At 32.3% G+C, this 26806-nt stretch overlaps 1 protein-coding gene across 5 annotated transcripts in view; it reads right to left on the bottom strand.

Annotated features, from left to right (window-relative positions):
* LOC126882041 (proton-coupled folate transporter-like) overlaps nt 1-26806 on the bottom strand; it is a 174077-nt gene that overhangs the window by 18000 nt on the left and 129271 nt on the right. For all 5 annotated transcript variants that reach the window (XM_050646843.1, XM_050646840.1, XM_050646839.1 and 2 more), the window contains 2 exons: nt 13952-14129; nt 6212-6584 (listed from right to left, as the gene is read on the bottom strand). In XM_050646843.1, coding sequence (XP_050502800.1) covers nt 6212-6584; nt 13952-14129 — 551 coding nt within the window. The remainder of the gene's footprint in view (nt 1-6211; nt 6585-13951; nt 14130-26806) is intronic.

Raw genomic sequence — 26806 nt, 5'->3', positions numbered from 1 at the left:
ATGAATAATAAATTTTGTACTTACTGATATTAACCATCGATTACAATTTAATTATTTCTTTGCCGTTTAAATATTACACAATAAAAATTATTTAATTTTTAATAAATTAAAAATTTCTGGCAAAAGTTGCATTAATAATCCGCTAATTGGCGATACTAGCGAAGCTCATAGCGAATAAGTAAACCCTACTCTTGGGTTCCTACCTTGAGATTAGTCCCATACGATGGAACTGATCCATACTGTAGGCCTCAGTCGGTCCCTGATAGAGCCTGGTTATTTAAGGCGAGTATATAACTATAAAGGAAGGAGCAGTGTTACGACAGTTTTTTAAGATTGACTCCATTTAGAAAAACTGTGTTGACGAAAAAAAAAGAAGGATTAAAAATCTAGTATGATCTAGAATCTATATAGATGTCACAAAAAATCCCGAAATGTCACGTAAGGTTTGGAAGGTAGTGGCCAATAAACTAAAGAAGAAGAAGAATAATGTTTGGAAAGTCAAAAAAGTGTGTAATCGGTAAGTTGGCAGTTCAAAGTAGTGGTTTGTGAATAGTTCTGTCATATAACATCAAATACAGCTCAAAGTTACCAAATCACCTTTCCATATGTAAGGTGGAGATTATAGGAATCTATGAGGCAATTAAATTAGCACTTGGGAAACACTTATTCAGAATAATTATTTTTTCGGATTCTAGCAGTGCAATTGAAAAAATCAGTAGTTGTCCAGTCAAAAATATATCAGAGTTTTGGCCTATTGAAACAAAAAGACTTATACAGAGTGAGTTTTATGTATGGAAACACTCAATTATCTCGGAAACGGCTTGCACGATTTTTGTAGATTTTGGTGAGTAAAGGTTTTCTGAGGCGGCCGATATTATAGTGGCAATTACATTGTTGTCAGATTTTCTGGAAATCTAATGAACTTTCTTATTTCTAACGGAACACCCTGTATATTTTTTGCGTTTTGAAGTCCTAAAGAACTACTGATTATTTTTTATGTTATATTCCCTATACCTAAATGCCATAATTTTGGAGTTCATGCTACATTTATTTAAAAAAAAATTTAAACAAATTATAAAAATCAATTTTTTCTGCTCGGGTAAATATTACTTTAGGTTATTTGGATCATTAGGAACAAAGAAGATCTGTAATTTTTTTATAAAATTAATCTTTTCCGAGTTATAAATAATTTAAAACTGAAAAAAATCGAATGACGATTTTCAAGGTTCAAAAACACAAATAAAAAATATAATTTTAGAAATTACGAAATACCTAAATTCAAGCTCAACCATTTTCTAGGAGCTCGCCATAAGAGTTTTTGGCACGTTTTATTCTAAAACATCGCTTTTTAAATTGTTAATAAAGCGCATGTCAGAGGACGGACGATCGGGCTGTATTAACAACTAAAAAAAATATTTTGTTATAAAACAAGTTCAAATTACTTATCGGTATCTGATAAAATAAGGCTTGAACTTGAATTTGGGTACTACGCAGTTTCAAAACTAATCATTTTTATTTGTGTTTTTGAACCTTGAAAATTGTCATTATTCGATTTTTTTCAGTTTTAAATTGTTTAGAACTCGGAAACGATTAATTTTATAGAAAAATTACAAAAGATCTTTTTTGTCCCCAATGATCCAAAGAACGTAAAATAATATTTACCCGAGCCGAAAATATTGATTTTTATAATTTGTTTAAAAATTTCTTTTAAAATAAATGTAGCAATATCTCCGAAATTATGGCATTTAGGTATAGGGAATATAACATGAAAAATAATCAGTATTTCTTTAGAACTTCAAAACGCAAAAAATATACAGGGTGTTATATTTGAAATAAGAAAGTTCATTAGGTTTCCAGAAAAACGGAAAATCTGACAACAATGTAATTGCCATTATAATATCGGCCGCCTCAGAAAACCGTTACCCACCAAAATCTATAAAAATCGTGCAAGCCGTTTCCGAGATAATTGAGTGTTTCCATACATAAAACTCACTCCGTAGTTTATGCAACTGAAAATGGCTTTGACATTAGATTAGCATGGATACCAGGACATTCAAATATCCCGGGTAACGAAGAAGCTGACAATCTAGCTAATATAGGAAGAAATTTGAACATACCAATGGCCATGCCCCTCGATGTCCAAGACATATATACTGACATTAAATCTAAAGTGTATAATGATTTCAGAAATAAATGGAACAACCTAATCAAAATCAAAGACTATCAATACCGAAAAGTACAACCTACCTTTCCTAAAAATAAATGGTTTGCCATTCTTCCATTCATAGATCGAAGACACATTACTACAATTATTAGATTAGGTACAGGGCACTGTCTAACAAAAGAAAACTTGTATAGGATGAACCTGACAGACAATCCCTATTGCGAATGTGGGTCCATAGAAAATCTTAATCACATATTTTTTGAATGCCCTATTAACTCCATTCCAAACTGGGATATCTACAAATTTTTCGCCAATAAAGGACTTCCAACCCCGATAACAATATATTCAATTTTACATAACGTAGATGAAGAATCAATCAGAGCAATTATGAAGTTTCTTAGCATAAACAGAATAAAATTATATTGCTCAACTAGCTACAACTTAATAATTTCAAATTCATGTTTATTACTAATACATTGTGTTTGTTATTGTACCTTGTACAAAAAGTAAATATTTAGTCAAAGTTATCACCCTAGCCAATTTACTTCAAAAAATCAAGAAGTAGACATATTCTGTGGGCTCAGGGTTGCCGATTTGTACATAATTATCAGATTATAACATAATTTTTATGGCATTCTGATAATAAATATTTTTTTAACATAATTGATAATTTTAACATAATTTTATACGGATAGATTTGGCAATAGAGTTTAGTAAATTTTCAAGAATTCTTCAATTTGTTTGTATTTGCATTTACTAGCTTGCGACTTGCGACACATGTTCAGCAGATACAGATATCAATTTTATGACCACCTTTGTCCTTTTATATTTGATTTTGGGACTAATGTACCTACCTGAATAGTGAATACTATTGAGGATTGTGGTTTTCATATAAAAAATATCATTAATATCAAACTAAGTAACTTATGGATTAAAAAAAATGAAGACAATTGCTTTATAAAAAGCCGAGAAAATACATTTTTAACGTAAACCGATTTTGAACTTTGAGTGATTTTTATGATGAATGATGATTATTGATCATCATATTATGACGAAGGTAGTTTATTTTTGAATACTTGTACCTATAGAAGTATAATAAAGTATCATTTTTTTGCAATGTGATAGCAAAAGAAGTAAAAAATAAAATCAACCGAAATTTGACGATTTCTACCGAAAAATTAGGATCAATTCTACTGAAATTTTGTCCAAGTTCTGTCCAAAAAAATTTTAACATAATTTTTGGCAAAATCTGATAATTTTAGCAACCGCTTAACATAATTTCATATCGTGACATCGGCAACACTGTGTGGGCTTGACATGGTCATGAGCCAGTCAACGTCGTGACCGCCAACCTGATCGAGCTGACCAAATTGCATAAAGAGAAGCGTCACGACCGTACTTAAAACGTGTACTGTTTTTGTAGACGCATGCGCGAACCTGGTTGCTTTAAGTGTTCCCAACACATGCTAATTCCAGCTAATTCTGTCGCTCTGGTTGTTTTACGATAGTCCGTAGGCGTGTATGGTAAATACTCGACTTAACAAGTTTGTTTGAGCATTTATATAATAATTATACATAATAGTTAAAATGTCTGATTACTCGTGTGTGGTTCACGGATGTTCCTCTGCGACAGGAAGAGGAATAAGTTTATTTAGATTTCCTAAGAATAATAACAGGTAATTGTTATTGCTTTGTAATTTATACATATTAGTTATTAGGTTTCTAATAGTCTTAATTTGACTTGATTAAATATTATTGATAATAAATCATGACGAAAGTGATTCATTTTCTTGTATACATTACCCCTAAGTAATGCATAAAAAACTAAACTTCGTTCTGCCAAGCAACGGATATTTCAAAAAATAATAAATTTGGTGTCAGTGCATGTATTTCATAACAGACGCAAGTCTGCAAAGGGCCAACCAGGTCAAAACAGATGTTGTCCGGGTGTCATCGCATTCCAAGATATCCTATTTTTATGAAATAAAAATATATAAAGAGTTCTATATACACGACAATTTCTGATCTGATTTAAACGACGCAAAAAAATACTATTCAAACTAAAAATTGTTGGAGACATAATTGGGGCGATAATTTTGAAAATTTTAAAATTATAGCAGAACAAGACTTCAAAATTGCAAAAACACGGTTGCAAATTAACAAACTTACATTAAATTATGAAAAAATTAAATACTTATCTATCTTCTGCAGTGCAGTATACAAAAATATTGTCAACTTTTAATTCGTTAAATATAACAAAGATTAAATATATCGATCGGAGTATACATCTAAATCGTATTGTAGTCATATGTTTTGTTAACATTTTGTTTTTTGAGTGTACCTGATATCTTTAGAAACAAAGAAAATAGACGATTTTGTAGTTTAACATGTCTTTTGTGGATGCAAAGGTACAAAGGTGGATACATCGATATTATATTGTAGTCTTGTCTTTTATATTTCACAACGTATTATGTTTTCCGTTTTTTGCGTTATTTTTTCTGGTATTAGCGCACTTATCACCGAATATTATAGTATAGGTCCCCGTGCGTGACAAGCTTTAGGTTCTTGACGTTCGGCAATATTTGTACTGCTTAGAGCTATTTAAAATATTAAAACTATTATTATTACTATTATTTAAGTGAGATTAACAAGTGAGAAACAACACATATTTCTCACGAGCGCAGAAGTTTGTTGGCACGAGCCGATGGGGAGTGCCGCAAAAAAGCGAGGGAGAAATAAACTTGCGGGCATAGAAATCAGCCCATTTAAAAATTTGGTCATTTTTGATATCTCGTATTTCCTAAACCTGTTGGCCGATTTAAGTGATTTCTTAATATGTTGTAGCTTGATTTTTAAACAATACCGCTGTAATCATATTATTGCTAAACAGGTAAATTTTCATTGTATACCGGCTGTACGAATCAAGCTCTGTTTTTTTTTGGCGGCCCTTTTGGATTTTCTATAATGAACTCTTTATTAATAGTCAAGCCCTTTCATTTGATACCCATTTTGAAGTAGTTGTGAAAAAATATGTAATCCGCCATTTTATAGCGGTGGACATCTTGGATTTACAATGATACTGAATGTATGTAGTGTATGTAATGTTACAAATCGGTGTAATTGTAACGATTCGTATAAGACTTTTTTGATTATTGTTTAGATTGTTGCATATTTATATTTATAGAAATATACTCTTACAGTACTTCTTGGGTTTTTATTCGTTTGCTCCGATATTCGACTTTAAAGGAAAAATGTACTTTTGATACGTTTCCAAGACAATAACAATATTGACATTCAATTTCAACATAATGTTTCTTGTTATCGATCACGAACATTTGTCACCCAAAGAGAATTGGAACTTTCAGAGTTTGTGACATTTCCATGGCCGTTACAATGGCTGTGTTTTTTTTCGATAACCTATATTAAAAAATATAATTTATTAGGAAATACCTCGACGAACAAATTATATCTTGTATCAGCCCAAGCCAAAAACAAGCAGTGAATGTCACACCTACCGTAATAAATAGATATATTTTATTATTGGTCTTTCAATGCCAAAATCAGGATAAACAAAAAGGTATTTTCATTTATGGTTCCAATCCATATGATTTTCACCATTACTTTGCATTGTGCGATATATTTGCAACCTTTTGTAAATCAAAAATAATTCCATTATTATAAAGAATGCCAACAAAAGCCGGCCCTGTACGCAACTTTTTTCTCGGTGAGATATTTTATATTTATTGAAAGTCAACATAAATGAACGATAAATGTTTAATTTTATTTACGAATTTATATTGTGTGATATGCCCACTGACTATTGCTTCGATGGTCGTTCTGGTTGCTTTAAGTGTTGTTGTCGGCTTAGCCACGAAAGATCAAAGGCGTGTCGTTTCTCTGTGGTTATTGTTCTCTGGCAAAGCCAATAACCAAGCAAGCAAGCAAGCAATAGTTCTGTCATTCAGTTATAGTTGTTACAAAGTATTGTGAGATTGCTTTCTAATAAAAGTGATTATAAATAGTGTAGCATCTGTAATACATACATACCTACGTATATAAAAATATCATGATAAGCAATGCCCCGCATTAAAACACATCCTATAGTAAAAGATAAACCAATAATAGCCAACAAGGATTCTGGCATTGCCTTTTTCCTGTGCAATACATAAATACTTGTCATGGTTCCAGTAACAGAAACGATAGTAGTAACACTAATATAGAGAGTATATTTGGTGACATTCCAGTGTAGCTTCTTTAATAGAAAGAGATACATTACTCCAAATTCTCCACTTCCGACAAAATTAACTATTATTAAAGTTATTACAGATAATATAATTATTGCTCTGGTATTGTTCTCTCTCTGTTTAGTAAGTACTTGGAACATTTCTTTGAAGTTTGTAAGGACTGTCGAGCGGTTACCCTAAAATATAACAAAAAAAAAAGTTTAGAATTCAGTGTTATTAAACATTTTATATAATAAAGTGTTGTTAAAGCTATTCGAGGTGTGCAAGTACTTGGAAGGGAAACGAGAAACGACCGTGCGCGAGTCGCGGAAAAATATTGCAACTATCTTAAATAATTCATATTGTCAATTGAAATTCTCAAATTGACGTATATTTCATACCTTCTGTCATTGAAGCAGAAAAATTATATATTGCTCCACAATATTGATATGATATGCAATTATTATATAAAGGTAAATTTAATTAATTGTATTTTGCTTGCAGTACTGCATTTTAATAACTAATTTTATTGACTACATACGTTTACGTTTGCATAACATAACCTGCATCTTATTTTTTCTTCTTATTATTTTTTTGGACTATGGCCTTGACAATTATCCAGCAACCAGGACAATATAATTGGCCAATATAAATAAAAGTGCGAATAAAAGTACAGAGCGTAGAAATAGAGGTCGCTTTGCCGAACTTGCACGGTCCCAATACTAAAACCCCAATAAAGATAAACTAGAAATAAACAAACGAGGAGCACTCCCAAATCATATTACAATGTATATACATTGTAAATCCCAAATAATAATTTACAACGTTTAAAAATTTTAAATCATGATTCGGTAGTACTCCTCGTAACATTCAACTTGTCTTGGTTTCTTTATTTCTAGTGCATCTTTATTGTGATTGTAGTATAGCTGAGAAAAACAGAAAGAAGGTTTTAGATCCACGGTTAAATTGATCCCCTTCTCTGGCATCCTACTTCTTTCTGTTCATCAACCCAGAGAACAGACAGTGTACCTCTCTCCATTCTCTATCTCCTCTTATTATCATTTGTGTAGGTGCCAAAATTTTCATGTCCGGTCAGACACTGCGTGAGGAAGTAGTCCAGTTCTCAGAACTTACATTCCCAGCACGGCCTCAGGTAGGAAGATAGCCCTTTCGTTTCCCTTGCCTTTCCGCTATCACTCGACCATTCTTCCTGACAATCCGCTATCGTTCTCTATCTCTCTTCCTCATCTATATTTCCATCCATCCTCCTCAAATACACCCTTGATCGCTCTTTGCATAGCACGACGATCGGTATCACCGCTTCAATAATATACAGAGCTCCATTTGAGTTCGTCCTATAGGCGCTAGATAACCTGAGAAGCGTTTGTCTTCGCGAAGTCTCCAAAAGCTTGGCGTACCTCGCGGTATTTAGCATGCTACACTACACAGCACAGGGGTCGTATTTTCGAATTCAGTCGAATTTGTTTGCATATGAGTTAACTCGAATGAAAAATTTCGTATACGAATCTAAATATGTATTTTTGAACGTCCTTCGACATGTTATACGTGTACGAGAATAATTTTCACCGGCAACACTGCAAATTCGAACAACATTGGGCTTAACCTTCATCTGAAGAGTCACAGTGTTGCCATACTTTTTTTGTTTATTTCTTGTATAATTTCAATCAATGGCATAATCACATTATTAAAAAAAATAGCTAAAATATTAGCTGAAATCGAATCTTAAGCTTGCATAATATTAGCAATATCGGTTTTCGAAGTCCACTATTTTCTTTATTATTATTTTTGAATCCAGTATTTACACTGATATTTTACTAATTTTTTGGTGTTTCAAAACCATTTTTTAAATGCACGTTTATTTAATGTGATAGTATGAAAAAATTGAGAATTTACACTGATATTTTACTATTTACCATTCAAAACTTTAACTTTTTTGGGTGTTTCAAAACAATTTTTTAAATAACTTTATATAATGGGATAGTCTAAAAAAATGAGGATATGGCAAAAGTGTCATATCACTGTCAGCTTAGCTTAGAGCTTAGATCCAATGCTAGAATCCGTACATAAAGTTAGGTTAGGTTATATATATTCAATACATTATCGTACAGCATGTCTTTTCTTTCTATTAAAACATTTTAAACCAGCCATTGAAAAGAAAGTTCAACGTAAAATACTGTATACAATATACAACAATGATTAAAACTATCAATGACAACTGAAATGACAATAACAAAACAATTCGTATACGAGCATCCAAATTCGAATGGTTCATTCCCATTCGAGTCATCGTATACGAAAAAATTCGTACACGAAGTATTCGAAAATACAAGAAACTGGATTTCGAGCGAAATTCTTCTAATTTCGAATGCTAAATATGTTCGAATGATTTCGAAAAGAGGACCCCAGGGGTAGCCTAGGTCACCACCGACTTGAAAACTCCATTTAACACCCTTCTTTTGGTGCTACCTGGGCATGGGCTAAGGCCTTCAGCATTAGCCGTACCAGCACCTCCAGACTTCGGTTCCCCTTCTCAACCGTCTTTTGGACGTGTACCTACTCTAACCCTCGGTTCTGACTACTGATAACCAGATAATGCTTAATTGTTATTTTATCATCTAATATAACTGTAATGTAGACCTGATGATACCTGGAAGAGACCTGGAACAATATTCAATAGATCTGTCCAAATTCTAGCATATGCAGACGACGTGGACATTATAACAAGAACCAGAGCGAGAACTGCGGAAATCCTAAACGAGCTAGTAGCAGCAGCAGAACGAATGGGGTTACATACAGGGTGTCCAGAAACTCTACCGACAAACAAAGATAGGAGATTCCTCAGATAATTTTAAGACAATTTAACTAAATTCACCTAGTCCGAAAATGCTTCCTAAGGGTGCTAGAGCTCTTTGAAGATAGCGTCTTGTAATTAGTTTTTCTTAAATACCTCCAGAATGCTTCTAGTTATAAAAACGAAAATTGGTACACATATTTATCTTCCAGAGATAAATCGACTTCATTCATTGTGAATTTCTAGTACCAGTCATAGGCGTCCTTTTTGGGTGGGGTAACGGTTATTTTATCGCATAACTATTTTGTCTTTATCTTTTAAGCGTTTTTGATACTCGATTATTAAATTGTGAGGTATTCTAGTACTAAAAGGTACTCTTACTTTAAGTCGGCAGGACACACCATTTTCTACAAAAATCGATTTGAAAATTTTTCGTTTCCTGAATTTGAAAAAAAACTGAAAAAAATTAAAAAAAACGGTGTATTTTACCAACTTAAAACAAGAGTAACTTTTAATACTAGAATACATCATAATTTAATAATCTAGTGTCAGAAAGTCTTGAAAATTAAAGACAAAAAAGTTATGCGATAAAATAACTGTTGACCTACCCAAAACGGACGCAAATGACCGGTACTAGAAATTCGCAATTAATGAAATCGATTCATTTCTTTAATATGAATAAACATACCAGTTTTCGTTTTTCTAAATAGTTTTTTTTTAATTTTTTTTTCATATTCAAAAAACGAAAATTTTTCAAATCGATTTTTCTAGAAAACGGTGTATCCTATCGACTTAAGGTAAGAGTACCTTTTAGTAATACTGTAATACCTTATATTTTAATAATCCAGACTCACAAATGCTTAAAAATTAAAAACAAAAAAGTTATGCGATAATATAACTGTTGCCCCACCCAAAACGAACGCCTATGACCCGGTACTAGAAATTTGCAATGAATGGAATCGATTTATCTTTGGAAGATAAATATGGGTACCAATTTTCGTTTTTCTAAGTAGACGCGTTCTGGAGATATTTAAGAAAAACTAATTACCAGACGCCATCTTCAAATAGCTGTAGCTCCTTTAGGAAGCATTTTCGGACTAGGTGAATTGGGTTAAATTGTCTTAAAATTATCTGAAGAATCTCCTGTCTTCGTTTGTCGGTAGAGTTTCTGGACACCCTGTATAAATCGAAATAAAACCAAATTCATGGCGACTAACACAAACACAAGAGCTGGAAATGTTGACGCAGATCTAATCATCAATAACCAAAACTTCGAAGCGGTCAAATAGTTCATATATCTAGGGACATCGGTTAACCCCAATAATAACACAGCAGGAAAAATAAAAAGACGAATAATAACTGCAAACAGGTGTTATCATAGTCTATCAAAGTACTTATATTAGCTAACAAACGTTTGTCTCAAAAAACTCGTATAAGGCTGTATAGAACATTGATAGTCCCCGTTCTCACATATGGATCAGAGGCATGTACGCTAACTAAAACAGATGAATCCACTCTATCGATTTTTTAAAGAAAGGTGCTACGCAAGATATTCGGAGCGGTCTGTGAGAACGGAATATGCAGGCGTAGAGATAAGTTTGAACTGCAGAATATCTCCAAGCATACGTTTGGTGGAAAAGATATTATCACTATAATTAAGCGAAACCGCCTGTAGTGGGCAGGACATGTAGCCCGGGCCCCTGAACCGAACATGATAAAAAAGATTCTAACAGCGCAACCCGTGGGGATGAAAAGATGGGGTAGACCAAAGCTGAGGTGGATGGACGGGGTAACACAAGATGCCGAGAAGATCGGAGTCGGCAACTGGAAAATGCAAGCAAGGGACAGAACAGAATGGTGTAGAAAGCTTGAGAAGGTCGAGGCTCTCTAAGGCTGTAGCACCAAGATGATGATCATGAAGACCTGATGATACTTTGTAAATTATTATATGTGTATTATAATTTTTTTTATAAAAATAATGTAACTTATAATAGGTGCTCGGATTTCTGTGTCACTTAGTATATTAGCCCAGTAAATGAACGGAAAATACGGCGATACTGTGTAATTTTCAGGGTCAACTCCAAATTGCATGAACATTTGGATTTAGGTTCTACTTACCCTCCACTTCAAAGTTGAAATTGTGCCGTTGATTACTTTTACTTGGGGAATGATAATCACCCCTTCTCTGGGATGAAAAATATGACAAACTGACTAATTGTAGGCAACTATTCTTCTATAGTTTTTTTTAACTGAGTCAATACTTTTTGAGTTATTTGCGATTGAAAATGTTTATTTTTCAACAAAAGAACCACGATTTCAGACGGTTTTCGCAAATAACTCAAAAAGTAATTATGTTTTCGAAAGAAATATTATAAGCAAAAATGTAGCATATTATAGAAAACGAAAAAAATATGTATTCCAGAAGTCCATAGATCCACCAAAAGCAAAGTTGTAGCTCATGAAAAATACGTTCTTATTCGTCAAATTCCAAATCGAGTATGTCAACGTGAAAGAACCAAAAAATGAAACAATTTTCGGGAAAAACCCATTAAAACTTTTTGAGAGTTTTTAAAAATAACTTTATTTTTCATTCTTACAAAAGTTTCTGGCATCAAAACTAAGCGAGTTACGTCCAAAATAGGGTTGGCCCATTAAAAGAAAATCGTGAATATCTCCCCCTCTTTAGCACTCTAAATGAAATTATTCATTACCACTTTACAAACAATTTACTTTACTTATGTATTTTTTATAAGTAGGTATGTATATATATATATATATATATATATATATATATATATGAAAAAACAAAAGATGTAGATCTTTGAAACACACTCAGTGATCAAAAGATCCACAGGTACTGGTTTAACGACCACTCGTACGAAATCAAACAAATGAAATAGAGAATGTGGAAAAATCCCCTTACGAATAACTCACACATCCACTATTTCTGGCTGGGAAAAATTTTTCGAATAGAATCAAAGATCCAAACACCAGTTCTTAGAAATGTGTTTCGCCCTCTTCAACCTCCGTGGGCTCGTCGGTAAAGATGAGAGGTTGAATATCTTTAGACACATTCCATCAAAAAACAACATCCGAGACATAGACATAACAGGAGCGTAAATCTACGCCCAACCTGAAAATGACAGTCTCAAGTTTTAATTCCCTAATTACTTTAGAGTAAGTAAGATAATGTTTATGAAAAAACAAAAGATGTAGATCTTTGAAACACACTCAGTGATCAAAAGATCCACAGGTACTGGTTTAACGACCACTCGTACGAAATCAAACAAATGAAATAGAGAATGTGGAAAAATCCCCTTACGAATAACTCACACATCCACTATTTTAAAAATATATAGAGGGCGAAACACATTTCTAAGAACTGGTGTTTGGATCTTTGATTCTATTCGAAAAATTTTTCCCAGCCAGAAATAGTGGATGTGTGAGTTATTCGTAAGGGGATTTTTCCACATTCTCTATTTCATTTGTTTGATATATATATATATATATATATATATATATATATATATATATATATAAGTATGTATAAGTATTTATGATCTGTAAATTTCACCGGATGAAAGTGTTTATTTTTGATAGGGTTGTAGTTAAAAGGGATTGAACGAGTCTCCAATCACGAGTGTATGCAAATTTTAAACAGCCATATCTTAACCAATTTTTCCCCTGTAGAAAAACAAAATATTACCAAAATATTTACAAAAGCAAAACCTACATCTTTTACTCTTTGATATTTTTCGTATCACTAACACTTTGTAGGTTATTTTGAAAAAAAAATGCATATTTCCAAAATTTTACAATTGTTTTAAATATAAATCCTATTTTTTTACTAATAAGCACTTCGAAGTAATAAAATGTATAAACAATACATATTATATAAAGTAAACGGTAAAGCGGTAACGATTAATTTCATTTAGGGTGCTAAATTAGGGGAAATTTCACGATTTTTCTTTTACAAAAAAAAAGGGCCAACTATATTAAGCGTAACTCGCTTAGTTTTGATGCTAAATAATTTTATAAAAAAATAAAAATAAAGCTTCTCTTTAAGACTTTAAACAAATTTGTATGGGCTTTCCCTGAAGTGCTTCATTTTTTTGGTTATTTCACGTTGAAATTTTCGATTTGTAATTTGACGAATAAGAACATATTTTTCATGAGCTACAACTTTGCTGGATCCATAGCCTTCACGAATGCAATTTTTTTTTATTTTTTATATGCTACATTTTTTATTAGAATATTATTTTCGATAAAATACTTACTTTTTGAATTATTTGCGAAAAACCCACAGAAAACGTGGTTTTTTCGTTGAAAAATAATAAATATTTTAAATCGCAAATAACTCAAAATTATTGATTTAGTTAAATAACTCTATAGAGCAAAAGTTATTGTACAAAAAACTCTAAAAAACTCTTTCGATAAAAAACTCGATAGAGCAATGTATTCATATCCGGACGTTTTTTTTACCATTTTACCATTTTAAATGCACGTTTTTTGACACCAACTTTGAAGTAGAAGGTACGTAGATCCTAAATCCAAATTTTCATGCAATTCGGAACAGTTAATCCTGAAAATTACACTCCAAAACGGTCATTTACTGGGCTATATAATATTATATACTAATCTATTATAGAAAATGTAATATATATTTTTAATGAAATATTAAATGTAATATAAACAATAAAGAAACATACGCGAACAGTTCTCCGAGATTTTTCATCTGCTGTTCATATTTACCTTATCAGCCTCTTGTAAGGACTCCGGTATAAAGAAAACCGTATAAAGAATTCCTAATAGAGTGCTACCGGCTGCCAAGGCAAAGACTGTCGTATAATTTGTTGCATAAAATATATAAGAGCTTATTGCAGTTCCTATTACGGTACCCAATGCTGTGCTTGCCTCGTAGATTGCCATTCTGAAAATTAAGTTTTTTAAATAACGTAATATCGAAAGAGAAATGAAAACTAAATAGATTTGTTTACATATTACATTTTTTGTATATGCTTATTTTCATGAGCATTTTTCAGTGCGTCACAAATGATAGAAAAAAAGATAAGTCCGTGATAATATACATTTTAGTGACATGACATTTTAGTTAAATCTGACAGTTGTCACATTTTATTTGCAATTTGGCAAAAAAAAACAAATCAATTGTGTTTATTGCATTTATAAAATGGTATTTTCTTTTATTTGTATAGTCTTATAAATTGTTCAGATTATATTCGTAGATATATTATTATATAATTCTCAAATTATTTTATTTTCGATTATGGCGCCATCTATTGACAACTAGAATAAATGTTATAAATGTCACCGACGAAATGTAATCACCGACGTGCGTTTTTTTTTCTGTCACATACAATTTAAAGCGTTAGAAAGAAATCGAAAAACTGTGACGCACTGAAAGATCCTCATGAGAAAAAGCATAGTAGTCTTGATTTTTTTAGTATTTTCGAGCACTTGTCTATTCTTAATACATGAAAAAGTAAAAATGTATAAAAATAGTATTATTGTTTTTTCACAGTAATTTCCGCTGACTATCACTCCCTTGCTGTGCAAGCAATCCAAAATAGTTAGTGTAAAAGTTTTACCAGCATAAATGAATTGATTGCAATAAATTTAAAAATTAAAAAAAAGCACATAGTCCAAGTAATGAAGCTTAAAATAGGACAAAACATCGCAATTTTTACAGAATTGATCGATTTGCTTGAAAATTTGAGGATAAATAGTGGATAGTCCAAGGATCAAAATCTAAATGATACCAAAAGGCGCTTTTACCATGGGGGTGGTTGCAACCGTTCTGTACATTTTTTTGATAAAATTAATAGTTTTCGATTTATTCGCTATCGAAAGTGTTAGTTTTATATCGAAAAAATCAATGTTTTTAATAAGTTTTCTGCTAATAACTCCAAAAGTTTTCGTTTTATCAAAACAACTTTACTTAACAAAAATGTACCTTTTAAAAAAATAAACAAAACCGTTTTGTTTTTAATTTTCTTTAAGATTAATAGTAATCGAGCTACACTTTATTATATGTTGGCTCTTCTTCGCCAATAAATGCTAAATATTGTAGTTTCAAAGTCAAAAGACGGGAAAACTATGCATTTTTCGAGGATATTTTGTTCAAACTAATTAAAGTATTTAAAAATATCTATCTCTAGAAATAAAAAAGTCTCTAGCTCAAAAATTAAGTGAACTATAATGAAAAGAATGTCATCCCCTATTTTTTTCAGCGAAAAAGTGTTCGGAAGCAACCTCCTAATCACCACCCTAATTAAAATCAGTGATTGACATTATTTGGTAGTAGTATTTATTTATGTATTATTAATAGGTTCTAGAAGTTTGACCGGCTTTGAATGATTAGTTTTAAAAAAACGGAGTTAAAAGCGAATAACGAATTTTTGTAGTTTTTGATATATGAAAAAATGTTTAAATATGAAATTGTAGCCTCTATTTAATTACCAAGAACCTGGCTTTCAAAAAGATTTTCTTGGGCAAAAATTGGGTGAGCGATTGACAATTAAAAATTGTAATAACATGCAAAAACCACCTTTACCAACCCTTTCAAAGTCACCTCTTTTTGCGACTGCGTATTTTAAAAAGATTTAATATTAATAGACTTATATCTTGTAAAAACCTACAAAATTCTTATTTACTAAACTTTCTCAGATAAAAAATAAAAAAGTTAATACTGTGTTTTGCATGCACAGTACATAAAATACAAGGCTGTACCGTGGATTATGCTATTGTCTATCTCGGTAAAAAGCTCTTTGCCAAGGGACAGGCGTATGTTGCACTTAAAGTGCCTTCCTTTGAGGGTCTGCGAATTGAAGAACTAGAATGTTCAAGACTCTTAACAAAGACACCCTGTAATGAAGAAGTTATTGGAGAAATGGAAAGAATGCGCAATCTCCAACCGAATGCTTTATTAGTTCCAATGCTTATGGAATCCCAAATTAAATTTGAAAACCAAGTAGTAGGGGAGTGCATTTAGATTTTCACTTCGGAAAAAATCAAACAAGATAAAACTTTTTGTAATTTCATTAAGAAATGTTTAATAAACAACATATCAAAAAGTTCTACTCGAGAAGTGGGTGCTTCATTTTTTATTAAACAAATGAACAGCGAAGTTAGATGTTTTTTAAATAACTCCAAAAATATAATTTTTAGAAAAAAACTGACTTGACCATTGAAAAATTCAGAAATATTTACAAAAAAAACCTTATATAAAGATTTTTCTAAAATTAAATCTCTAGCTTCTGTAATTTTTTATTTATAACGCTAAAGTCACCCTTCTCACACACATTGGCGCAATGTAAACTAGCGTTGGAAGAAGGGCACGGTTGAGTTTTTTAAATGTAATTCTTTAACTAATGGATCAAAAGAAATTTTACAAATTGGACATGAAAGATGATAAAATAAGCTATCTTATGGTTGTAATAAAAAGAAATAAAATTTATGGACATAAGTACGGTGTGGGCGGAAAGTGAGACTTACATGAATTTTGTTTAAAAATGATTTAAAAATGTGTAACTAATACAATTTTACTTACAAAGCTCTCAAATTTGCACAACTTACCTCTCAATCATCTTACTAAACGATGTTTCATAAAAAAAAAATCTTAAAAATTTAATTCAAATAATACGCTGTCTCAAAAAATGTAATTTTTGAAAACTTAGTAGTTCTACAGAATTCCCACCACTTTAAGACGGTATTACTCAAGTTTGAATAAATTTAATACAATTTTTTTAATATTTTTTTAAAGCCTAGGATGTAATCTTTAAAAAACACTGAATTATTTTAGATTAAAAATGAAATAAACAATTTCTTTTTGAGAAAACTAAGAAAGATAACAAAAATGTAATACAAAAACCGAAAATTACCAGCTGAAAAAATGTATATACAGAGTGATCAAAACTTTTTTCTGTAAAACTTACCTAAAATTAATTTAATAATAAGCTTCAAAAATAATAAATGTTCAACAAAAAAATTTTTTTTTAGCTCTTATACAGTATGTCTGCGTAACTTGGAACCTATTGATAACTTTTTTAATATCAGTTTTACGAAAAAAAGTTATTCTTTATAAAATACTCTGCATCGTATATAACATAAGATGCAACCATTAAATATCAAATTTTGTTAATTTTGTACGAGGTATGTCAAAAAATATGAATTTCACTCAAGAGTAAAGTACCTTTATATTTCACAATATCGAAAAATTTAGAAAGAAAAGTTGTTTGGAATTAAAAACTATGTTCCAATATGTAATTATATCCTTCTAATCGAAAATTTGTTTTTTTTAATATTGTTTCAAATTAATTATACCAAACATCATTAAATTTTCACTTATTATTTATGATAACTGATTTATTATTAATTTTATGAAGAAAGTTATTCGTCATAAATAGCTGTGCATGGTCTAACACTTAATATGCAAATATAAAATATTATATTTTATCAATATTATACGAGGTATTATGTAAAAAAATTGCATAAAAGTGTAATTGCATATTGACACATCGTTTTTAATTCTGAACAACTTTCCATAATAACAATTTTCAGTATTATGAAAAATATAGGTATTTTACTCCTAACTGAAATTTTTATTTATTGACATATCTTGTAAAAAATTGATATTTTATGATTGCATTTAAAGTTTTAGAATATGCAGAGCTTTTTACTAAGAATAACTTTTTATTTATGATTCCATTGCAACAATTTTTTGAATATTGAAGAGATAGATTTTGAATAATTGGTTCTTTCTTTCTAATACATTTTAATTTTTAATATTTTTGTGAAAATTATTTGTTTATCTTTTTTTTAAGAATGAAATTCCATATTTGTTTGATTGGATTCTACTTGTTTTTCATTTAAATATCCGCCATTTTGGATCCGCCATTTTGAAATTTAAATTTTTAATCTTTAATTCAGATTCAACAACCTGTTAAAAATAAAGACAATAAATGTTTTAGAAAAATGTTCTTTTTTATGTTCTTTTTAGAAAATCCGCATTTTGGATCCGCCATTTTATAGTTTATAATGTTAACATTTAAGTTAGGTTTATCAAAGCTCTCAAAAATAAATATATGTAGAAATAAATACATTTTGTAAAGAAATTATGATTTTACAACTATTTTTTAAGTTATCCGCCATTTTGGATCTGCCATTTTATAATTTAAATTATCAAAATTTGATTCAGGTTCAGCAACCTCTCAAAAATATCCACATATATGTAAACAAACACGTTTTATAAAAAAAATTCGGATTTTACAACTGCTTTTTAAGGAATTTTAGGAAAAAATCCGCCATTTTGAATCCGCCATTTTGAATTTGCAAATTGTAATGTCTGATTCGGGTTCAGCATAATCAAAACTAAAATAAAAACATTTTTTTATCAAAATAAAATGTTGAATTCACCCATATTCTTAACATTATTTATACAAAACAATTGTTATTGTTTAAACAATTAATAAACAATTAGCGGCGAAATTTGTGAGTAGAACTTTTTACTTTAACATATTTATAAACTAACAAAAAAAGTTTTAGAAAAATATAACCTTGTTTGATTTTTTCCGAAACATTGTATCTTCTCGTTCTAATTGCACTCCCCTATAGGAAATAGATATATAATTTTATGAAATATATTGTTGAAGCTATTTTCTTGTGGCATTTTTATAATCAACTATTTTCAATGGGAAATAAGCCACAATTTTACCAAAAAAATGATTTTATTAACGTTTCGACGCCCAAGTCGGGTGTCGTTGTCAAAATACAAAATAATACTAGATTAAACAAAAATGTTGTTGCTTAGCAAAAAATTCTTCTAATAATTTATTTAATCTGACTCATTTATATCGGCAGTTCAGACATGTATTATACATTTTAAAGTAGAAGACTTTAAAATGATATTGCCAATATTGATGAGTTGCGTTCCTGGGACGACTTTACTAAAAGATAGTTCATTCGATTACATGAAATCAACCTTAACTCAAGAATATCCGCCAAAAAAAAAATCATAGCATGTGATCTGTCTTTAAAAAGACAAACAAATGCAACGGTGGCAGTAAAATTCTTGCGTTAGATATTTACTATGGAATCTCTAGCGCGAGAATTTCACTGCCACCGTTGCATTTGATTGTCTCTTTAAAGAAAGATCACATGCTATGATTTTTTGTGGCAGATATTCTTGAGTTGGGATTGATTTCATGTAATCGAATAAACTATCTTTTAGTAAAGTCGTCCCAGGAACGTAACTCATCAATATTGGCAATATCATTTTAAAGTCTTCTACTTTAAAATGTATAATTCTTCTTCTTCAGCCTTCAGTAATCCAACTTTGGACATAGGCCTCCCCCAATTCAATCCAGTGCTGTCTATTTTGCGCCACCTGTTTCCAGTTGCGTCCTCCATCTCATTTGTGGCCTTCCTCTACTTCTTTTTCCTAACCACGGTCTCCATTGTTCTATTTCGTGATTCCATATTTTATCCTTCAGTCGGGCATTGTGTCCTGCGAAGCTCCATTTTAATTTGGCAACATGTTCTCCTGCGTCTTTTACTTTGGTCTTGCTTGTAATCCATGTATTTGTTTTTTTGTCTATGAGCCTCACCCCGAGCATTGATCTTTCCATCGCTCTCTGTGCCTTTACTATTTTATACATATTGGCCTTGGTGAGTGTCCACGTCTGTGACCCATACGTAGGTATAGGAAGGATACACTGATCGTAAACTCTGGTTCTCAAATATTGTTCTATTTTAGTGTTTTTCAAGATCCAACTCAGTTTTCCAAATCCTGCCCACGCTAACCTTATTCTTCTGGTAATTTCGGCAGTTTGATTTTCTTTGTTAACTTTCATTATCTGTCCCAGGTAGATGTATTCGCTTACTGTGTGTAAATCTATGTCTTTTAACGTTATTTTTGAAATGTTCGGTGTATTCGTCATTATTTTTGTTTTTTCCAAGTTCATCTTAAGACCTACTTTTTCCGAAGCTTGAAATAGTTGCGTCATCATGGTCTGTAATTCTTCGAAACTTGTAGCGAATATTACAATGTCGTCAGCATATCTCAAATGACTCAGTTTTCTTCCATTAACATTTATTCCTTTATCTACCCAGTTAATGTCTTTGAACACGTCTTCAAGTCCCAGTGTGAACAGCTTTGGTGAAATAACGTCTCCCTGGCGAACTCCTCTGTTAATTGGTATAGCTTTGGTTTTCTCATCTATTTGTATTCTCATTGTAGCTTTCTTATAAATATTATGTATGAGCATTCTGTATCGAGAATCTATCCTGCAGTTGTTCATAGCTCGCTCTATTGCCCAAAGTTCTATGGAGTCGAATGCCTTTTCATAATCAACGAAGCCAATGTATAAGTTCAAGTGATATTCATTGGCTTTTTCTATTAGCGTTTTGACTGTAAGAAGATGATCCGATATACTGAAACCCTTTCGGAATCCTGCCTGCTCTACTGGTTGATAGCTATCAAGCTTCAACGATAACCTATTAGTTGTTACTCTCATAAACAGTTTGTACATTTGGGACAGCAGGGAAATTGGCCTATAATTCTTCAGATCTCCCCTGTCTCCTTTTTTGAAGAGAATTATTGTCAAACTTTCTTTCCAATCATCTGGGACATCCCCTTTGTGAAGGCATTCGTTGAAAAGATTTTTTAATTCTTCGAGAATAATTTCACTCCCCTCCTTTAACATTTCGGCAAGTATTCCATCTGGGCCTGGAGCCTTATTGTTCTTTAGTTGTGCCATAGCTTGTTTTATTTCGAAGGATTCTATATTAGGGAGTACTTCTGAGTTGACGTTTATTATCTTTTTCTTAAGATTTTCCTTTGCAGTGTTATTTGGGTCTTTGTTTGAGGAATATAAATCACGGTAAAATGTTTGTGTAACTTTTAGGATTTTGTTCTTTTCTCTTGTTTCTTTTCCATCTTTATCTTTTAATGAGATTATTAGAGGCTTTCCTATGTTTGGTCTTAAGCATTTTAGGCCTCGGTTCTTTTCTATAATTTTTTCTACCTTGTTTTCATTGTAGATTCTTAAGTCTTCCTTTACTCCCTTCTTTATTTGTTTATTCAATTCTTTGAAACCGTCGGTGTTTCGCTTTCCTTCGCTTAGAAATAAGCGTCTCTTTTCCATCCACCGTTTTGTTCCAACGCTTATTTTGTCTTCTTTACTTTTCGTTTTCTTAGCCACAGTTTCTGCTTTCAAGAGCTTTCGTTGCATTTCTCTATTAATTGTGTTCATGTCGGTATTTTCTTGTTGATAATATTCTACAAATTCTTCTCTTAAGACTTCTCTGTACTCATCTCTCTTCTGTCGGATTTTAGTTTGATCTATCTGATTACAATTATTATGTGGCCGGTTTCTACGGGTTTTGGTCTGTTTAAAAACAACCCTTGCTCTTAAAAGACGATGATCGCTGCCAGTTGTGAATTTATTGAGAGCAGTTATGTCTTCAAAAATGTCTTTGTTCCCACATAAGAAGTAATAGATCTCGTTTTTCGTCTTTTTATCGGGAGATATGCACGTCCATTTTCGGTTTGCTTGTTTTTTGAAATATGTGTTCATGGCATATAAATTTTGTTGTTCTAAGAAGTTATATAATTTTTCTCCTCTTGCATTTCGTGTGCCATAACCATGCACAAAATGTATAATACATGTCTGAATTGCCGATATAAATGAGTCAGATTAAATAAATTATTAGAAGAATTTTTTGCTAAGCAACAACATTTTTGTGTAATCTAGTATTATTTTGACGACACCCGAGACTTGGGCGTCGAAACGTTAATAAAATCATTTTTTTGGTAAAATTGTGGCTTATTTCCCATTGAAAATAGTTGAAATATATTTTGATGAATAAATAATTTCCAACATTTCCCATAAAGTTGTGTATTAAACATTTTCTTTGATTTATACGATTTTAAAGTCGATTAGAAAATTCTGTTATGACAGAAATTGAAACAACAAAATAGTTTATAATTAATTGGGTCCTATAAAAATAATGAAACGATTTTATTTTAAAAAGTTCTTTTTTTATAAAAGTGTAATTTTTTTTTAGGTAAGTTGCTTCAGAATGTCGCTGATGTAAGTAGAGAAAGAGTAAGTAGATAATCCATGTATAAAAGTGCTGTCAGTTGTCACTCAAATGCAAAGCTGTTATATGGATTTTCCGTCTTCGGGCGATTACAATCTCGATGGATATTATATTTTCATACTAAGAAACATGAAAACATTTTCGTATTTCTCATTACGTGGAGAACTATTAAGGGTAATTTGAAATTCTGATATAATTGTTTCTGATTTTATCAGTGACAAGGTTTTTGTTCTTAGTTGAGCCAGGGAGTGAGAAATGACTAATTATAGGCATGTGAGTGTTTTACATTGACAGAATATAGTCCATAAAACGTTTTGAATTAGATTAAAATTTAATTAGTAAGACGCAAATCAGATTATATTGTTGTTACATTAGGTTTGTTCTAGCAACCAGTCAAACTAGTCATTGACGAAGCAACGAAGCATTAAACCTAGGAATTTTGTGCAGTAAGATGAATCGTCATGGAACTTTTTGCATTCGATTAGAGAGAGTGTCAGGCAACTTTGTGAACTAAATTCATCTAGGTCAAAAATTTTTGTACATAAGAAAATGCATTTTAAAAGTGCATCTCGAAAAGGTGAAAATGAAAAATTTAGAACTCGGGCAATATTGACGGAAATGAGTTGAATTTTTATAATCAAGGGGTTTTGGGGATCGCTGAGTACGAATTTCATATCGGCGATGGTCTCCAAGGTACCTGGTGCCCACGGTGGAACTCGTCCCCTAGAGTATTACGTTATAATCATTAAAAATCAGTCAATATCCATTACTCGGGGGCTTTGGGGCCGCCGGCCACGAATTTAGTGTTGGCGATGGTCTCCAAGATACCTGGTGCCCAGGGTGGAACTCATCGCCTGGAGTTTTGTTATAATCATTCAAAATCAGTCAATAACCATTACTCTGAGGGTTTTGGGGGACGCTGAACAAGAGTTTCATGTGGTCGATGGTCTCCAAGATACCTGGTGCCCAGGGTGGAACTCGTCGTCTTTAGTATTATGTTATAATTATTCCAAATCATTTAAAACCATTACGCGGGGGGTTTTGGGGGTCGCTGAGCACGAATTTTATGACGGCGATGGTGTCCTGTGTACCTGGTGCCCAGGGTGGAACTCGTCGCCTGGATTTTTATGTTATAATCGTTCAAAATCAGTCAATAACCATTACTCTGAGGATTTTGGGGGTCCCTGAACAATAATTTCATGTGTTCGATGGTCTCCGAGGTACCTGGTGCCCAAAGTGGAACTCGTCGTCTAGAGTTTTATGTTATAATTATTACAATTCATTTAAAACCATTACTCGGGGAGTTTTGGGAGTCGCTGAACATGAATTTCATGACGGTGATGGTCTCCAAGGTACGTGGTGCCCAGGGTGGAACTCGTCGCCTGGAGTTTTATGGTATAATCATACAAAATCAGTCAATAACCATTACTATGAAGGTTTTAGGGGTCGTTGGGCATCAATTTCATGTTGGAGATGGTCTTCAAGGTAGGTATAAAATATTCTAAAAAAATACGTGTTAAATTAAATGTTACTGCACGTATTCATAATCAATTTATTTGTATAATATAATGAAAAAATTAATAAAAAAGTAAAATAAAATAAAAAAATATATTTACTTACTTGAAGTTTTACTTGAAAAAATATATTTACTTACTCAATCGTATGAAGGATTTTCAAGATATAGAGGCACAAACTCGGAAAATTATAAGATTTACTGGGTATTCCAATTCCCTGAGTTACTGGTTATCTGGCAACATGTAGAAGTTTGGATCAAGGAAAATACTAGTAGTCTAGGATTTTTTCCTGGCTGTCCAATGGCGACCTTTACTGTGACCTTGACCTTCAACGGACGTCATCTTCTAGAGTTTCGATAGTTTTCGGCACTAAATTGATATAAACAGATTTCTCATGGGTTTTTGGGATCGCTAAACACGAATATGCCATCAGAATTGACATCCGGAGGACGTGGTGGCCAGGACTACTGCAAGGGACGTCATCTTCTAGAGATTCGATGGTTTTCGGCATTTAGTTGATGCAAATGAATTTTATCTTCTGGAGTTTCGGAGGAATCAAATGGATTACTCTTAGGCTTCTAACTCCAGATGATAACCTGTCTTAGCTGGTCTGTGCTTATCACGTATTCGTGTTCAGCAACCCCAAAAACCTATAAGTAATCCGTTTGCATTAATGTAGTACCAAAGACCCTCGAAACTCCAGGAGCGCCTTTCATTGACCTTGGAAACCAGGTGCACCGGGAGTCGGTTCTGGTGACATATTCGTGTTTAGCGACCTCAAAAAACCCTCGAGTAATTCTAGAAAACCATCGGAACTCTAGAAGATTACGTCCGTTGAAGGTCAAGGTCAAAGTAAAGGTCGCCATTGGATATCCAGGAAAAAATCCTAGACTACTAGTACTTTCCCTTGATCCAAACTTCTACATGTTGCCAGATAACCAGTATCTCAGGGAATTGGAATGCCCAGTAAATCTTATAATTTTCCGAGTTTGTGCCTCTATATCTTGAAAATCGTTCATACGATTGAGTTGTGCCCATGAGAACTTTTTATCAGGATGCTTCAAAGAGTATTTTCCCAAAGTATGAATGAAATCCACTGGGACCTAATTTCCATAAGATTTGTGCGGGATACTTTCTCTCTTCCGCAATTTCGAAAACCAAAATTATAAAACAGCGCAGCTATAGACTGTAGATAATGAAAATTCCTTTAATACCAATCTTAAACAGCTTGATATTATAATATTATTATTTATTCTGTAATTAACAAAACTAATAAGTATAAAATATATGACATTTTCAAAACACCAACATTAAAAACTTACTTTGCTTTAAATACGGTATCACTTTTTAGACGTTTTTTTTATAATTAATTAAATTTTTTTAAAAGAACAGAACTACATAAGATTGTAGCTTGGAGGTATTCACATATATACTATGCTTTGTTTTTAAACCAGGAGCAGTAAAATAAAAAGACAGATTCACACCCAAGAAAGTCAATAGAAAAATCACCATACACATCTTCTTTTTTGGTTGATCATAACGGCGGTCGACGGTAATCCATCAACATTATATTATATTAATATGTCGTTAAAGAGTTCTAAAAACCAATGTTTTTTATATAAAAGCAGACTAGAAATCTAAAAATTAAAATAATACTGCAGAAAACACAAAAAATCGCTGATATAACCTAATTACCCTTGAAATGCCAATTACATATATGTATAATTTCATAAATGTCATTAGTGTCAAAATATAACGACAACTGCTTTAAAAGCGACAAAATTTTAAAAGTGTTTTAAGAAAAATTATTAATGAAAAATATATTAAGCGACCCCCAAAACACCGATGTAATGGATATTGACTGATTTTGAATGAATATAACATAAAACTCCAGGCGATGAGTTCCACCCTAGGCACCAGGTACTTTGGAGACCATCGCCGACATGAAATTCGTACTCAGAGACCCCAAAAACCCCCGAGTAATGGCTATTGACTGGTTTTGAATGGTTACAACATAAAACTCCAGGCGACGAGTTTCACCCTGGGCACCAGGTAACTTAGAGATCATCGCCGACATGAAATTCGGAGTAAGCGACCCCCAAAACCCCCAGATTAATGGTTTTTCACTGATTTTGAATAATTATGACATAAAACTCCAGGCGACGAGTTGCACCCTGGGAACCAGGTACCTTGGAGACCACCGCCAACATTAAATTGTGTTTAGCGACTCCAAAAACCCCCCGAGTAATGGTTATTGACCGATTTTGAATGGTTATAACATAAAATGCTAGGCAACGAGTTCCAACCCTTGTTACCACGGCGACTCATGGCGACGAGTTCCACTTTAGGCACCAGGTATCTTGGAGACTACCGCCGACATTAAATTCGTAGTCAGCGACCCAAAAAACCGCCGTGTAATGGATATTGACTGATTTTTAATTATTATAACATAAAACTCCAGGCGACGAGTTCCACACTGGGCACCAGGTACCTTGGAGACCATCGCCGACATGAAATTCGTACTCAGCGCCCACCAAAACGCCCAGGGTAATAGTTTTTGGCTGATTTTGGATAATTATAACTAAAAACTCTAGGCGACGAGCTACATCCTGGGCACCAGGTATCTTGGATGCCATCGCCAACATTAAATTCGTAGCCGGCGACCCCAAAAACCCCCGACTAATTTATATTGACTGATTTTTAATGATTATAACATAAAATTCTAGGCGGCGAGTTCCACCGTGAGCACCAGGTACCTTGGAGACCATCGCCGATATGAAATTCGTGATCAGCGATCCCCAAAACTCCCGAGAGTAAAAATTCAACTCATTTCCGTTAATATTTCCCAAGTTCTAAATTTTTCATTTTCACCTCTTCGAGATGCACTTTTAAAATGCATTTTCTTATGCACAAAATTTTTTGCCCTAGATGAATTTAGTTCACAAAGTTGCCTGACACTCTCTCGAATCGAATG

This window comes from Diabrotica virgifera, chromosome 3 (genome assembly GCF_917563875.1).
Source record: "Diabrotica virgifera virgifera chromosome 3, PGI_DIABVI_V3a".
Classification (NCBI taxonomy): domain Eukaryota; kingdom Metazoa; phylum Arthropoda; class Insecta; order Coleoptera; family Chrysomelidae; genus Diabrotica; species Diabrotica virgifera.
The sequence above is the reverse complement of the archived record's forward strand: the minus strand, read 5'-3'. Positions and strand labels throughout refer to the sequence as shown.